The following is a 16,630-nucleotide window of genomic DNA, read 5'->3' as shown; positions in this document are numbered from 1 at the left end:
CTATTTTATGGCTTAGTGAAGAAATGTAAGCTGTGTTACTAATACCTACATGTTATGATTACAATATGTAGGTAAACCTACAGATCCAACTTCGGTACTTATTTGAGGAAAGTAAGCAGTACGTTTTCCTTCGGTTCTTATCTGTCTGCCAAGAGAAAGCTTCAGTCATGTGCTGATAGATAGCAAAGGATTGGGGGACGAGGAGAGTAATAAGGTTTTGTCACATGTGGAGTGGAGATGGGAATAAGAACCAGCTAGGAATGCTTAAAAGGAATGGCCAAGTGACACTGAGGGCCCAGGGGATTATAGATGATAAACCACCAAGCTGCTGGCGTAGTTTTCTCCAGCACTGCTTGGCAGAGGAGGAGCAAAGACCATACCGAGAGGCAGAACCAAGCACTGGCAAGCAGGGGAAGGGCAAGCAGAGGGCTGTGCTCTGGTAAAAGGGTGGTCACTGAAATGCTTCATCAACCCCGGGTGACAATGAACTACACAGAAGCGGTGACAGGCTGTCACATTGCACCGTGCATTAAGGTACGGTCTTCCATGGTGTTCAGATGAAATTTACATCAAAAATGAAGGAGTTCTCAAACATACTTACTCTTTTGAAAGCAAGAAAAGAAAATGCTGAAATAGAGGCTTAAGAACTTCTGAGACCAGCATGGGGAACAAAAGAAAAATGTTCTGTCGTCAAATTATCCATGTTCTACATTCCAAAGTAAAACAGATACGTAATTGCTTAAAGAAACACATCATAATGATGCCAAAACACATTTTGGGAAGCAGTAAAGCACGTTTAATGAAGGCAAACGACACAGTAAAACTTAAGAGCTAGCTGGGAATTCATGCTCCGTCAGTATAACTGCTCCTACCCCCCTTCCGAGAGTCACTTTTACAGGTGATGTGTCTGGATCATCAGCCCTTGTATTTGCTTTTCCAGCCTCAGAGACTCCTTGCTTTATGAGACTGATTCTCTTTTAGTCATTTCTCTGTCAAAAAAAGTCCAAAGACTCCCTCGCTGTAATTGTAAAACACCAATCCTAAATCTGACTACTTAATATGAACTAACTCCCACGAGAGCCCCTTAGCTACTTAGTTCTCCTGCCTCCTACCCTCCACACATTCCCCCAACCTCACATCTTCTCTTCAAATATCCCCAGTTTTCTCAGTGCCCCTTAGCCCTCTGTGACAGTTTTCAGTTCTCATGTCATCCCAACCAGCCCTTCGCTGAATCGCTGATTTTCTCGAGTTAACATCCACTGAACTCTTATCGTATGCCAGGCAGCATTCTGAGGCCCTTTACACAAACTATGTCAAATTCACACTAAAAAAGCTTAGGAAGTCTTATTGTACCCATTTTACACATGAGGAAACTGAGGCTAAGAAGTGTGTGACTTACCCCAGGTCATCCAGTAAGTGGTGGAGTGTGGATTCAAAGCAAACAGTTCAATTCCTGAGTCTGTGCTCTTAACCACTATATTGATTTCCCATTAATGCTATAACAAATCACCGCATCAGTGGCTGAAAACAAGACCAGTTTATTACCCTAAAGCTCTGGAGGTCAGAAGTCCAAAGTCAGTCTCTTTGTGGTAAAAATCAAGGTGTTGGCAGGGCTGCATTTCTTTCGGAAGCTCTAGGAGAAAATCCATTTCTTTTCCTTTTCCATCTTCCAGAGGCCCTCTCCTCCACATTCGAAACCAGCAGCACCAGCCTGAGTCTCTATTGTACCACCATCTGACTAGTTCTTGCTCTCTTCTACTTAATAGGACTCTTGGGATTATCCTGGGCCCACCTAGATAATCCGGGATCCTTTCTTCATCTCAAAGTCAACTGGCTAGCAACCTCAATTCTACCCGGAACCCAATGCTTAACCTCCTCTTACAAGACATTGGCAGGGTCACTGCATTAGAGCATGAACATTATTGGGAGCCATTCTTTCTATGACAACCATCACTGTTCCTTATAGACAATTTCCTTCTCAAAATGAAGCATATGTAACTCTAAACAGGACTCCAGGTGTGGTTAATTATCAAAGTCATCATTTGATGGGTCACTAATAATTGTCCTCTTATAAAATGCAAATGACAGTGATTTTGAAGATTTAGTGAGGAAACAGGTGATTGATTGGCAGTTTCTAGGAATATAGTAAGTAGCCAATAAATGGACCTTACTTCTCGTTACAGGCCACAGGTGCTTTGCCTTGTGGCATCTACATGATGCTGTTGGCTAACTGAGATGTACACTGGCAGCAACCAGTTCACAGGGACAAGATAATTCACAGGAAGATGACCTGTGGAGTTTAATGGACCAGGAGGCTAGTGAAATTTAGCATAAACTAAGGTGGATATAAAGAATCTGAAATGCAAATCATAGGATTCTATCAAGTGAGGTTTTATGGATAAAGGCATAAAGTGCACGATTAAGTTTGCAGATAATACAAAACCACTGCTTTCTTGTGATTTTTTTCCCCCAAAAAACCAAATCTATTCCTGATAAATATCCTTTTGGAGTCTTGCAGCCATCTAGATCACGTTAAATTGCAGATTTTGATATTCAGTACATTAACTATGTCTGATTGTTCCAACATCTACAAACAAGACTAAGCATAATCCCCATGTTTTTATTCCATCCTTTTTTTTTAAAAATGAAAATAGCACAAGTACAAAGCCCTAAGGCAAACTGTAGAAACTTCTCTCCAAGTTTATATGGATTTACATTTAGCTCCTTAAAATTGAGCTTTTTTACTCAACTACTTAAGATTTCACCTACAGATATTATCTGGTCTACTTTTCTCCATCTTGACTACAACAAGGCCACAACAGACAGTTGGCAGGAATTAAGACATGTCTAAAAGGGGAGGGGTGGTAAAATGACTGAATAAACCATAAATGAATAAAATGAGCATCATGTCAGGGAAATGATCAGGCAACAAGGAATGCAGAGATTCCCATCTTTTCCACAGGACACCCCCACACAATGGTTGCTTTGGGGGCATGCAGGCCTGTTATTGCCACATTCCTTGTGAAGCCGGAGATGAGGATTTTAAATGAAACCTGAGGGTCTGAAAATGTTGGCGCCAATTTTAAAAACAAGCAAAAATGGTTTAAGTCAAACAAAACTCATCATGAGCCACTTCATGACTTCTTGCTGGTCTCCTGAACTCGCCATGGTACCAACCCGGTAATATTTTTCTTTAGAGCATTTGTGGTGGACAAGGCTGGCTTCTAATGTTACTTTCTTGTTAAATAATCATAAACCATCCATCCCTTTAATCATCTTTTCCATCATGTTATCAGGGAACAATATCTAAGACTGACACTGATCACTCTGACATTTGCAAATCTGCAATCTTATGCAAACTGCCTAAGAATAATGTAATACTGTCTAACCAATTATCCGGACACTCCATGGCCAGTCAAGTTGACACACAAAACTAGTCATTACAACTATCAAAACTGTTTTTCAACTGCCCTTCCTGCTTTTCTTCTTAATTTCCTTCAGTCTACTCATCACATACCAATTTGTGATTTTCTTACTTTTACATTTTATTGAGATATAATTCACATACAAGTCATGAATTTAAAGTGTGTGATTCAATGGTTTTTGGTATGTTCACAGATACATGTACATCCTTTACCACAAACAACCAAAGATCTCTAACAACAAATTAAATTCCTCTCAAAGGTCCCCAGTGGCTTCTCATCATGCTAGAAGTAAAATGTGATCTACCACCAAAGCTGATAGAGCCACATACATCTTTGCTGGCCTACCTCTCCACCTTACTCAGTTCCAGATCCACAGTCCTTGCTGGCCCAGCTTGATCCTGCCTTGATCCCCCCTCGTTTCCTTCTGTCTGGAAAAGTCTCATGATCCCCGTACATTACCCTCCTTCAGTTTATTCAGGTCCCCAATCAAATGTCAACTCCAGAAACAAGATGTCCCTAAGCACTTTCTCTGAAACACTTCTCATACTCAATCATTCGCTATCCATTCACTTTATTTTTCCCAGTGTAATTATTGTCAACTGACGAGGTATTACATATTCTGCATGGTAACTATTAGTACCTGATAAGTTATTACTGACCTGCTGACCATGCTCCATTAGGGAGGAACTTTCTCTGCCTTACTTGTGGCTTTGTTCCAAGTTCCAAGAATAGTGCCTGGCACATAGTAGGTGTTCAATAAATACTTTTAGGAAGGGAGGGATAGTCATGGGCCTAAAACCTATCAAATAACTGATGTGTTCATACCAGTCTTAGACCTGGGTTCTATTTCTTATTAACTCCATTTGCTCTAAGGTTTCCAATTTCTACATAACAAAAGGTGCTTAAAGAGAGACATTCTGAGCATTTTCATATCTGAATAAAACTGTCCTGTATGACATAATCCTACTATGAATGAATTTTTCTTTAACTTTACAAGCTAATCATGGTGTTGCTTTAGGAATTCTAATTCATTAATGTTTTTTTAAGATGTTGCCCTCAAGGCTAAAAGTTGGCATACGTTCATCTTAGATTTAAAAACAAGTACGTTTTGGAACTCTAGGGAAATGCTCCTATCTTGTGCCAGTGCCATGACTAACAAATTATGGCCAGAAATAAAACAGGAATTTCCTGATTTACAGTGCTGTATCATTATGAGGGTATTGGAAACAACTTCAATGTTGACACTAAGTTTTTATGTTTTCATTTTTGGTGATACTTATCTTTAACTGGGAGTTGGAGAAAAGTAAGGAGATAAGGAGATTCTTGACGAAATCACCTAAAATTTCTTTATAAATAACTCAATTATCATGGAGTTATTTATAGGCCATTTATATGGAGGTATTAAGGCAGAGGTATTAAATATCCAATATTTGTTACCTTGAAAACAGCCAATGAACAATCTCCATTCAGTCTGTTTTCTTAGACTTGATTATTGTATAATGCTAAAGTATTTCAAAATACTGCTGATCACAGAAATTCCAGGAAAATATACATTAGAAAAGAAATTATTTAAATTAAAATACAACCACAGAAAACGTCATTTTCAATGCATAAAGTGGCCTTATTTTTAGTAAATGGTCTGCCTTTATGCTATAATATCTTACCTAAGTGTAACAATACATTAAATAACACTGTAAGCAGTAACACTATAGTACTCTCCTATAACTTTATTAAGAAGAAAAAGCACTCCATGTTTTAGTTATTAGTGTTTGTTTTTAAAGAAAATAATCAGATTGACAAGCTAGAAAAATAAAAATAGTTTAAATTTCATTGTACGAGGCATAATTATACAACTTGTAATAGTGGTTCACCCTCCCTTTGAAATTAAAAGATTTCTTTAGTGTGGTTTTAATCATGAAATCACAATTGAGCAATTTTAATCAAGTTTATTCATATCATTAACCTCCGAGGCCTCTACTGGTTTTATTTGTAAAAGAGCTCAGAAGCTTAGTGTCCCATAAACCTCCCTCTCCCAACCCCCTGGGTCCCCTTCCCCTTGGAAAAAGAGTGGGATACATAGAGTCACTGCCTGAGAGTGGGTTTTAAAAAGTACATGATAAAACCTGGACAAGCATATTTAAATTTTACAGCTGATTCCTCGGGTGCATTTTCTATTACTGCTGAGAGGGAACAACTAGATGTTTCAATAGTGACCTTGGCACAGACTAGGTTGCACTACCTTGCTGATGTGCCCAAGTGTAGAGGAGAGTGAAGATGAATCAGAAATAATTTTACAGACACAAGAACATTAGCCACTAACAACCTTTTGAAAAATGGCAGTAAGAATGGACCCATAGACTTGTGTGATTTCTTGAAGCAGCTATTATGAAGAGAAGAGAATCTGACTGACATCCAACAGCTTAAGCTAGCTGGCATCTTTTCATTTCCTGCATTCTACAGCATCCCTAAATCAGGAGACAACCTTCCCAGTCTCTATGGTCACACCTTATATATTCCACTCTTGAAAATAATCTGAAAGAGTAACCCTTTAGAGGAAGGATATTCAAATTTGGCCCGTATTTTTCAAGCAAGTGTGGATATAGTAAAGATTTTTAAATTAAGCACACTGACAGACACAAACTTTCAAACAAAAAATGATTCAAACCAAATATTCTTTTTTTTTTTTAAGTAGATTTCATGCCCAGTGCAGAGCCCAATGTGGGGCTTGAACTCACAACTGTGAGATCAAAACCTGAGCTGAGATCAACAGTCAGTTGCATGCTTAGCCAACTGAGCCACCCAGGAGCCCCTCAAACCAAATTTTCTAGAATACGATTCCTTTTCTCAGAGAAACTGCAATTGAAATAGCAGGCATGAGTAGATCACTCAAATCTATACTCAGTCAACAAACCAGCCCATGCAAAGGGGTAGCGTTTATTTTCTCAACTCTTTATCTCCATGGCTCTCAGCCAGGGATGATTTTACCCCATAGGGGTCATTGGCAATGTCAGAAGACATTTTTAGTGGTCATTCTTTGGGGCTGGGGAGCGTGGTGTTACCACCATGTAGTAAGTAAAAGCCAGGGAAGTTGCTAAACATTCTACAATGCACAGGAAAGACCACCCCCTAAACAAAGAATGATCTGGCCCAAAATGTCAATAGTGGTGCCAAGGTTGAGAAACCTTGCTTCAGTAAATACAACTAAATCATCAGGGGTCCAAGACAACTGTAAGTCTTGGGATTAATAACTTCCTTGATGTTCTCTGCACATATTGTATTTCAGGCACACTAAGACATCAGATGGTAAACATTATTCTGGTTCAATGACTCTTTTCACCATCAGAATATCTTGCCTGTTTCTCATGGTTTTGTTTTGAGATTGAGTTTTTTAATTCCCAAATAAAGTTTTAGTTTTGAGTTTCAATGAATTGAACATACCCACATTTAACAGCAGCTAATTTTTTGGAAAATTCAGACTGGTTAGATTTTGGGGGGGCATCGCTTTGTGAAGAATATAAAAGAATAGAAAAGATAGGGAAAATCTATTTCTTGAAAAATCAGAACTTAGTATTAAGTGAGAAAAGCCATATCTCTAGATCTAGGAGAACATGGTTAACGTCTCTCCAAAAGGGAAAGAAAAAATCGTAAAATCATATGAATGTTTCAAGCAAAGCATTCAATATATTTCCAAATCAGCTAAACACCTCTCTCCATATTGTCATTGCTCAGAGGATATTCATGTGTTCCACACAGGTCCACCTACAAACAGTAAACACATCGCCTTGGCTTCGAAGCTAAATACACAGAGTAGCTGACATGAAGTGGATGGAAGTTATAGCTGAAGGAAAGAGATTAAGAATGGAATGATAGAAAACAGGGCTTGGAGCACGGAAATTGTATAATTTTTACTATATTTAATTTAATATGGTGTATCTACCCTAGAGAAACCTCATTCACAGAATCCTCTTTAACCCACACACCTGAACTCAGTGAGCCAAAGGCTACCAGCACTCCAGACTACAACCCATTTTGCCAAGATGACTCCCTTCTCAAGGAACACATCCGTCAGCTGGCCAGTGACCTATGATATTTGTAGCCTGGAAAGACAAGGTAATTTGATTCATTCAGACTCTTCTCTTGGGACCCTCGACTGAGAGACACCATTTCCTATTTGCAATGGGGTAGAAAAAAGTAATCATGTGGAATGTGGCTGCCATATTTATGACTGAACACTGAATTAATGACAGAGTCCTCTGAAAAATCCTGAAAATAAAACACTTCATCTCACTTAGCTTGAAAGCATCTATGCTCTTTTTATTACTAAAAAAAGCATAACTGCATATAAAATTGGTGAATCAGATTAAGGTCTTTGGACATACCAATGTCAATTTCCTGGCTTTAATACTATATCACAATTATGCAAAATATTACCATGAGAGAAACTGGGTGAAGGTCACAGAGGACCTCTTTGTACTGTTTTTTTTTCCAACTTCCCATGAAACTATATTTATCTCAAAAAGTTTTTTAAAAAGCAAGTATCAGATAAAAAATACTACCTAGCTGTATTAGTTTCCTAGTTTCCTACCCATAAACTGGGTAGCTGAAAAAAACAAAGATTTATTGTCTCACAGTTCCGGAGGCTAAAAGTCCAAAATCAAGGTGTCCACAAAGCCATGGGCTCTATAAAACCTGTAAAGAAATTATTCCTTGCCTCTTCCTAGTTTCTTGTGGTTTGCTGGCAATCTTTAGTTTTCCTTGCCTGTAGATGCATCACTTCAGTCCTCAGCTGTCACATGGCATTCTTCCTGGGTGTATCTGTACTCACATAGCCATCTTTTTATAAGGACAACAGTCATATTAGACCAGTTCCCCCCCACCCCCCACCAATTATGACCCCATCTTCACCAACCTTATTCACAAATAATGTCACACCCTGAGGTACTGGGGTTTAGGACTTCAATATGTTATGTTTTGGTGAGTAGGGGTAGAGGGGGAACACAATTCAACCTATAACACTCTTCCTTCAAAGACCTAATTCTGAGGGGTGCCTGCGTGGCTCAGTCGGTTAAGCGGCCTGACTTCGGCTCAGGTCATGATCTCATGGTCAGTGAGTTCAAGCCCCGCGTTGGGCTCTGTGCTGACAGCTCAGAGCCTGGAGCCTGTTTCAGATTCTGTGTCTCCCTCTCTCTGACCCTCCCCCGTTCATGCTCTGTCTCTCTCTGTCTCAAAAATAAACGTTAAAAAAAAAAAAAAGACCTAATTCTGGAGCTTACTATTTTTCACGACTGAACCTTTTTCATTTATTCATTCAAAAAAAAATTTTGCCTCCCATAAATATCAATCATTATGTTGCTGTGAACCAAAAAAAAATTTCTAGTATAAAAAGTCTGGCTCAGACTTTTTATCTTTCTTCTATACACATCGAAAATGAAGGCTTCTAACATACGTTTTCTTGAGGAGTTCTTCGAGGTCAAACTTCATAGTCCAACTACGATTCCTCATGTGTGTTCAATAAATGTCAGGCTATTATAATTCATTGCAGCACATTTATATATCTGGTGTTTTCTTGCCCATTTACTAATTTATTTTCCAGATCCTGCTCCACCACTACAACATTAAGCTCTTTGAGGATAAAGTCCTTCTCTGTCTTTATTCCTCCAATATATCCCTACAAACCAGAAACATTCTTGACCTAGTAGGCACTCAACTATTTGTTAAAAAATGAATGTGCTACAAAAGGACCTGTATGTCACACTATATAATCCCTTTCTGTCCACATATGACAACCCTACCAGATAGATGCTGGAGCTCTAATGCATACTTCAAACTGAGGTTTCTAGAAGTTTTGACATAACCATCCTGACATACAAGCATGGAAAGAAGGAGTCCATGTGGCATGATAACAACTTCAAACCAACTGTAGTCAATTCTACAACTGTGGTGATTCTTATGCTCCTATACTCCACTAAAAGTGTTCAGTGTCCTATACTTGGGAAATCATCCCATTTAATATTCTGGAAATACATCTCATTTTAGTTTCTAGAGATAAAATCCAAACTAGATAGAATTTTCATGCTTGAAGGAGAAATACTTAGAGAGATTGTTGTATTTAAATATAAAAAACATTTGGCTTATATCTAATCATAGAATCAGAAGATTGAATAAAACCTCTAGTGGCCAGTAACAACAAACCACCACAATTCAAGAATTCCAAATATGCAGGGTGTTTGAAATCAAAGGCTAATTTCATTTAAAATGTGTATAATTGATCCAAGAAATGACAATTCACAATTTAAATATTAAAGTAAGAAAAACTGGAGACAAAAAGATTTTCAATATAATTCAAACTTTTAATTTTCACAGAAATTATTTCATAAAAATGATTTTCATATAAGACTTAGTTATTTTTATTAAACTGAATGTCTCTTCCTAGAAAGACTTCAAAAACCAAATTTCTTTGGGGAATCTGGGTGGCTCAGTTGGTTAAGCATCTGACTTCAGCTCAGGTCATGATCTCGAGGTTCATGGGTTCGAGACCTGCATCAGGCTCTGTGCTGACAGCTCAGAGCCTGGAGCTTGCTTCAGATTCTGTGTCTCCCTCTCTCTCTGCCCCTGCCCTGCTCATGCTGTCTCTCTCACTCTCTCTCTCAAAAATAAACATTTAAAAAAATTTTTTAATAAAAAAAACAAATTTCTTTAATTTTATTCCTTAAATAATACCTTCTGACTATGAATTACTGACTATAAATTACTAGAAGTAATTCATACATATATGTATATTGCTATACATTCATATACATATCTTCAATATATAGCAATATATGCATGCCTGATAGGTTTTTTACCTAACCAAATTTGAGACCAATAAAAATATCACGTCATGATAGAAATCATGTCATGATAGAAATGGAATAGAATTAACTTGGTAAGAAAGAAGTAATTCATATTTGAGCCCAGCTGCTCTGAGAACTTTACATATATTCTATGTTTCAAAAGAAAATTATAATTGATCTTTCAAAGAAAAAAGAAAGCTCTAAAACTCTTCTTTCCTTCTCTCCTAGACAGTTATTTTCCAATAATACACAATGTGTGACTAACTTATTCCTATAAAACTGTAATGAGATTTTCATACCAGCTGCAAATCCAGAAATTTTGATGCTGTTACCCTTTAATCCTTCATGCCTCTGACATCTGCAAACACATTGTTGGCCAAAAAAAAAGTTTTTGAATATAATAAGCAGCTTGTCTATTGTAAAGATGATTTTATCTATCTATCTATCTATCTATCTATCTATCTATCTATCTAATTCCAGGTTATTAGCTGTCTTAAACTTCAGTGTATTATAAAATTAGGGTTTTTTTTTATTTCTTTAACGTTTATTTATTTTTGAGAGACAGAGAGAGATAGAGCATGAGCAGGGGAGGAGCAGAGAGCGAGACACAGAATCGGAAGCAGGCTCCAGGCTCTGAGCTGTCCGCATAGAGCCCGATGCGGGGCTCGAACTCACGGACTGCAAGATCATGACCTAAGCTGAAGTCAGATACTTAACTGACTGAGCCACCCAGTGCCCCATAAAATTAGTTTTGTTAAACTGACTTCTTTGATCAGCCTTGAATCTTAGGAGTTGCTAACATTTTGAAAATAACCCATCATGTATATACTTAATTATAAATTATTTCTTTCAAAGATACAGCCCCACCTTGTTATTGGTCTTTCAATTATTATTGACCCACCAGAGTATCTATGTAATGACAGTGTAGGGTATTTTTCACACACAAAATCTAAATTTAAAGCTAGAAGGAATCTAAAGACTTATCCCATAGTTGTTTCATGGGTAGTATTACTGAGGCAAAGAAGACAGTGACCTACCCAATATCACACAGAACACTGGTAGGGAATCTACTATATAAAACAAAAGTGTTAGAAATACACTCCAAGATCTAAGTGTGCTAAGTGAGAGCCATCCTTAAGCAGAAGCAACAGATATGTAACAACTGGTGAACATCTACAGTTTCCCTAAACTGTGGTCAACTAGCAAACAAGGTATGCAGGGCTGAACTTCAGAAAGAACATGATCATAAACAAATGCAATCTGTGGAAGAAATAAGCCAAGAAAGGGGATATATGAAGTTTGAGGGCACAAAAAGCAAAGCAAACAAAAAGTAAAAAAATAAAAGCCTCCTGGCAGAAGAGAAAGGAAAGAACTAAAGGTATAAGGAGAACATCACTAAAAACACTTTTCTTGAGCAAAAAACTCCAAACCTAATTTCTATGATAGTTCCAGATAAGAGTACCGGTCTACACCCATCTTTTTACACTGCAAAAACAAAGAAATCTAGTTTTGAAGATAATTTTTTACTTACCAAACCTGCTATTGGTGTGGACAGTCTATTAATCTTCTTAATGACACCAGGTTTAAGTTTATTAATCAAACTGAAAATAAAGAAATAACACATGCAATTACAAGAATGCCCATATCAGTTTAGTATTAAATCATGTATGTCACTACCCCATCCCCCACATGTGATTCAGAGCCAAGAGCCCAATAAAAGGCAAACAACCAAGAAAACAAGTCAAGAAACACAGTAGGAAGAATGGCACAGCAAACAATAGTAAGTATCTTCTTAGACCATACAGACACTATCTTCAAAGCCATGTCCCTAAAAATAGTTCCACATTTATTAAAGGTAACATTTGATTCTGTTCCAAGAGGCAGTGTAAGAATCTCTTTCATTATAATTTAGTTCTCTTGGACCTAAGAATAATTTTTTCTATCAATCATATTATTTTTTCCTCAAACTGATCTTTATTTTGAAAAGGAGATTCGAACCATATAATTTTGCCAGAGTTATAACATACAATATTAGTTTTAGTGGTGTAACATAGTGATTTGACATTTATATACACTATGAAATGATCACCATTATCAGTCTAGTTACCATCTGTCCTCACACAAAATGTTTATAATATAATTGACTATATTCCCTATGCCGTATTTTACACCTCCATGACTTTATTTTATAACCAGAGTTTATACCTCTTAATCCCCTGCACCTACTTCACCCATTTTCCCTATCCCTCTCCTCTGGCAACTACCAGTTTGTTCTCTGTATTTATGAATCGATTTCTGTTTGTTTGCTCTGCTTGGTTTTTTAGATTCTACATGTAAATGAAATCATGCAGCATTTGTCTTTGCATCTGATTTATTTCACTTAAGCATAAGACCCTCTAAGTCCATCCATGTTGTCACAAATGTATTTTGCCAGATTTAAAGGGTCAGTGGAACTCATCCAAATGGCCAGCAAGTTCTTATTGTTAACTCTTTCAAATATGTGACCAACTGCTTTGTTACCATAGCAGAATGACTGGATAAATATTAAATGTGCCAGAACTCCCCCAAACAAGGCAACAGTTACCTCAGAATCTAATACTGAACACATTTAAGTTGCTATGACAGAATCTGCAAAGATATGTATAAGTCGCTACATTCCAGAACAACAAAAAAAAAGAAGCCATCTTTAAAAACTATAACTTAAGAGTACAATTTTTGGTTCTAAATGTAGTTATCATCAATTGTATGTTATTTGTTGTTGTTGTTTTTCACCAATACAGTGTTAAGCCATGTAGAAATTTAATACTATAGTAATGCTTTTCTACTAATGCTAGCTTGGGTAATTAATCATTAGTCACTGTCAGAAAACAGCAATTTAAAACAGTGATTTTCCTATTCAATAATCTGGGTACAAAAAGCAATTCTTTATTCTGTAAACAGAGCTGCAAAAGGAAAGCAGATATAGGAAAAAGAATCAAACATTCTTAATTTACTGGTCTCCTCTTCACAATGGGCAACAGAAAAAAAAAAAAAATCTGACACTTGTGGAATGTCACTCCTTCAACATTCCAGAGATTTATATATACACTTGAATGTGTTAAAAATAAAGAAGACAAAAGTCTCAACTTAATAACCTTCAGAATGTTGTTCAACGGGAATCAAAATTACAAAACAATGGCTTATGAAGATTTAGTCTGGTGAGCTGTTTTCTGTTTTCCTAGTTTCTTCACACAAAGATCTTTAGACAATATACATAATAAAATCACCCCCTCAACTTCAAGCATTTTCTAGAACTGTTACTCTTTGATTCCTAATTTCTTATTTGTACAAAGAAAGCTATGTAGGAAGGAAGGCTTTCTCCCTTTATAGCTGAATTATTTTTCTTTAATCACTAGCTGAGGAGCTAGAAAAGAAGTTGAACAGGTTTATAAGAAATGACAGTTCCAAATTAATTCTTCCAGCTGTTCCCTATTAACCAGGTATTTATTAAATTCTATTACCAGTGGCATCTTGCAATGCATAGAAGAACTAATAAATGCAACATTACTTAATAGGAACATTATTCTGGCATAGTATAAATCAAGAAATTCATAGAGTTGTTGGCCATTAACTTGGCAGTGACTTTCCTACAGTAACTTGGATCTTAAAATGTAATCCTATGGTGGTGTAAAAAGTTAAAGACTAAAATGAGCTGGGTCAACTTATCAAATGTCAGGAAAGCCTAGCATCAGTTGTCTTCATTAGCAGAAGAATGTCATAAAGTCTTCCTCCACACATTTGAGTCACTGATGACTTTGGCCAGATCACTGTATTTACCTGTTTACTTCATTTATCATTCTTATACTACAGTGTTAGTAACATCACAAGCATTTTTTAAAAACAGTTTCTGGAATGAATAATAACTCGGCCTACATTCAATTTAGTCAGCAAAAGGAAGTAAGGGATGGAAGTAAAGAAACAGCACAGTTAAATGATGTCTCCCAAAAATGAGTTGACTCCTCCCTCATCAGAAGATTCCACAGCTATTACCTAGAAGCAACACACAGCACAGTGGATTAGCTTCTTTCTTGACTCCTGAGTCCCCTAGCACGTGTAGAAACATGGAAATAGCCACCAGGCAAAAACAACACTCCGCATAACATACAAACGACCTTCTAAAAGTTGTGTCACTAGGAGAAAACATTATTTTGTCAAATGTTAAAGTGGTATTTGTTCTAAGCACTAGAGTATGGAGAAAATGCACATATGGTTTTGGCAAAAACTGAACGTCCCATCAGATTGTGAATCATGAATACTTATTTTCATATACAATTAAAGGAAAAACTTTTAGGATATTTCTTCTAGGGAGAAACATAGATTTCATTAAATCTAAACTTCTGTGAAATTAAAAAAAAATTTTTTTTAATGTTGATTCATTTTTGAGAGACGGAGACAAAGCGTGAGCTGGAGTGAGACAGAGAGAAAGGGAGACACAGAATCTGAAGAAGGCTCCAGGTCTGAGCTGTCAGTGCAGAGCCTGGTGCGGGCTCAAACCAACAAACCATGAGATCATGACCTGAGGTGACGTCAATGCTTAACCAACTGAGCCACTCAGGTGACCCTAAACTTCTGTGAAATTTAAGGATATCTAAAAAAAGAGGGGTAGAGTCTTAACATCAAATCAAATAAAAAAGCCACACTAGGGAGATACTACTCTCTTTTACAAATAGAACTTCTTTGCATAATAAAGTTTCCTCAGGGCACCTGGGTAGTTCCTTGGTTAAGCATCCAACTCTTGGGTTTGGCTCAGGTCATGAACTCAGGATTTGTGAGATCGAGCCCCGCATCAGGCTCTGTGCTGACAACACGGAGCCTGCTTGGAATTCTTGCTCTCCCTCTCTCTCTGCCCTCTCTCTCTCTCTCAAAATAAATAAATAAACTTAAAAAAAAAAGGGTTCTTCAATTACACATGTGAAATTCAAAAAGGCAACACTCACTTCTGGTCACTGGCTCTATTTAAGAATCATATAACATGATAATCTTCCAGATGGCCTCTGTGCACAAGGAACTAAAGGCAGTCAAGGGACCATTTTAACTGCCTGCAAGCAGACCATTCCTCTAATCCTACGCAAAATTATACCTCTACCCCCCCAAGTCTTCCCTCAGGCCATGGCATAAATCTGGTATATGCTTTTTAGCACATCAGAGGTTTGCTCTTTTGGTTAAGATTAAAACCGGGACAGAAAACACCTAGTCATTTGCTACCTCCTGTGGTAGACCACATTGGCTAAAGCCTGCAACCCCTCTCCCTCAGCTCATCCCTGTACTGTTGTCTACTTCTTTTTCTTCTCTTCTCCAAAACATCCTGCCCACTCCCTCCGAGAGAGCTGAGTTACATAACAGATTCTAGAAAGCTGTCTCTGTTCTGCAACTTTGTCACCAGTGAATGTGACCTGACTTTAAATATAACACAAGGAAAACTGTACATAAAGTTCAATGTAACATCTAGCTTGGTTATAAACAGTTTTAATGAGAGCTAGAACTTGGTGTTCTTAGTCTCCAGAAACTAGTTCTAAATGCCAAACCTTATTTTCCCCTTTACCAGAAAGCCCTTCAGTAGAGGTGGAAAATTTAGAGACATGTTTCAACTTCCTATTTCCAAAGATGTTTTTTCTAAATGCACTAGAGACACTGACCTCAAACAGCATATCAATACATTGAGAGTGAACTTGCTAACCTATGGTCAGTTGCACATACATATTTCTACTATCTTTCTGTTGACAACATTTTCTAAATATCTACCCCCATATTAGTGAAATTTTCCTATTGATAAATTTTTAGAAGACAAAATAAAAATATTATATATTTCCTTACAAATTAAAGGAAAATGACTTGTGTTTTATCTGCTATTTGGCACATCTTTATTTGCCTAGTTTGTTCTAGATGCAAATTCTGGCAACAAACATTTGAATGCTTACTAAAGACAGAGCACTGTGCTAAGGAGACAGTGAAGATATCAAGTACAAGGACATTCTCTCATTGCCAACATCTGGCACTTAGCAAGGTACCTGGTATTGTGAAGGTGCTTTAAAAATGTCTGCAAAAACCCACTAACTTTTAATACAGATATTTTTCTGTGGTTGAAAACCTCTCTGTTCTTTACAAAAATAAATTTAGAAAAAATTTACCTTTAGTTTCACTCAAATGTGAGAAATGGTTTTTGGCTTTTCCCAAAAAGGACACCTGCCCTCTGTTAGGTTTTCTGTTGCCAGACAAATCAAACCTTGATGTTGGTTCCCAATTGTCAAATGTTGATCAAGAGAATAAACTCTCTATCAGATATATTACTTTGGACAGGTTATCCTAAGTAAATTTCTAACTAATATTTTTCAT

The 16,630-nt window shown here is 37.1% G+C and overlaps 1 protein-coding gene across 1 annotated transcript in view; it reads right to left on the bottom strand.

The window, feature by feature from the left end:
• Positions 1–16,630, bottom strand: part of LMO7 (LIM domain 7) — a 195,823-nt gene that overhangs the window by 100,647 nt on the left and 78,546 nt on the right. Inside the window, exon 4 of the mRNA XM_047080733.1 lies at positions 11,790–11,859. Coding sequence (XP_046936689.1) covers positions 11,790–11,859 — 70 coding nt within the window. The remainder of the gene's footprint in view (positions 1–11,789; positions 11,860–16,630) is intronic.

This window comes from Lynx rufus, unplaced genomic scaffold (genome assembly GCF_022079265.1).
Source record: "Lynx rufus isolate CCGP_SWC_20201006 ecotype Redwood Valley unplaced genomic scaffold, mLynRuf1.p SCAF_1, whole genome shotgun sequence".
Lineage (NCBI taxonomy): Eukaryota > Metazoa > Chordata > Mammalia > Carnivora > Felidae > Lynx > Lynx rufus.
Note: the sequence above shows the minus strand (reverse complement) of the source record. Positions and strands in the feature narration are given on the sequence as shown.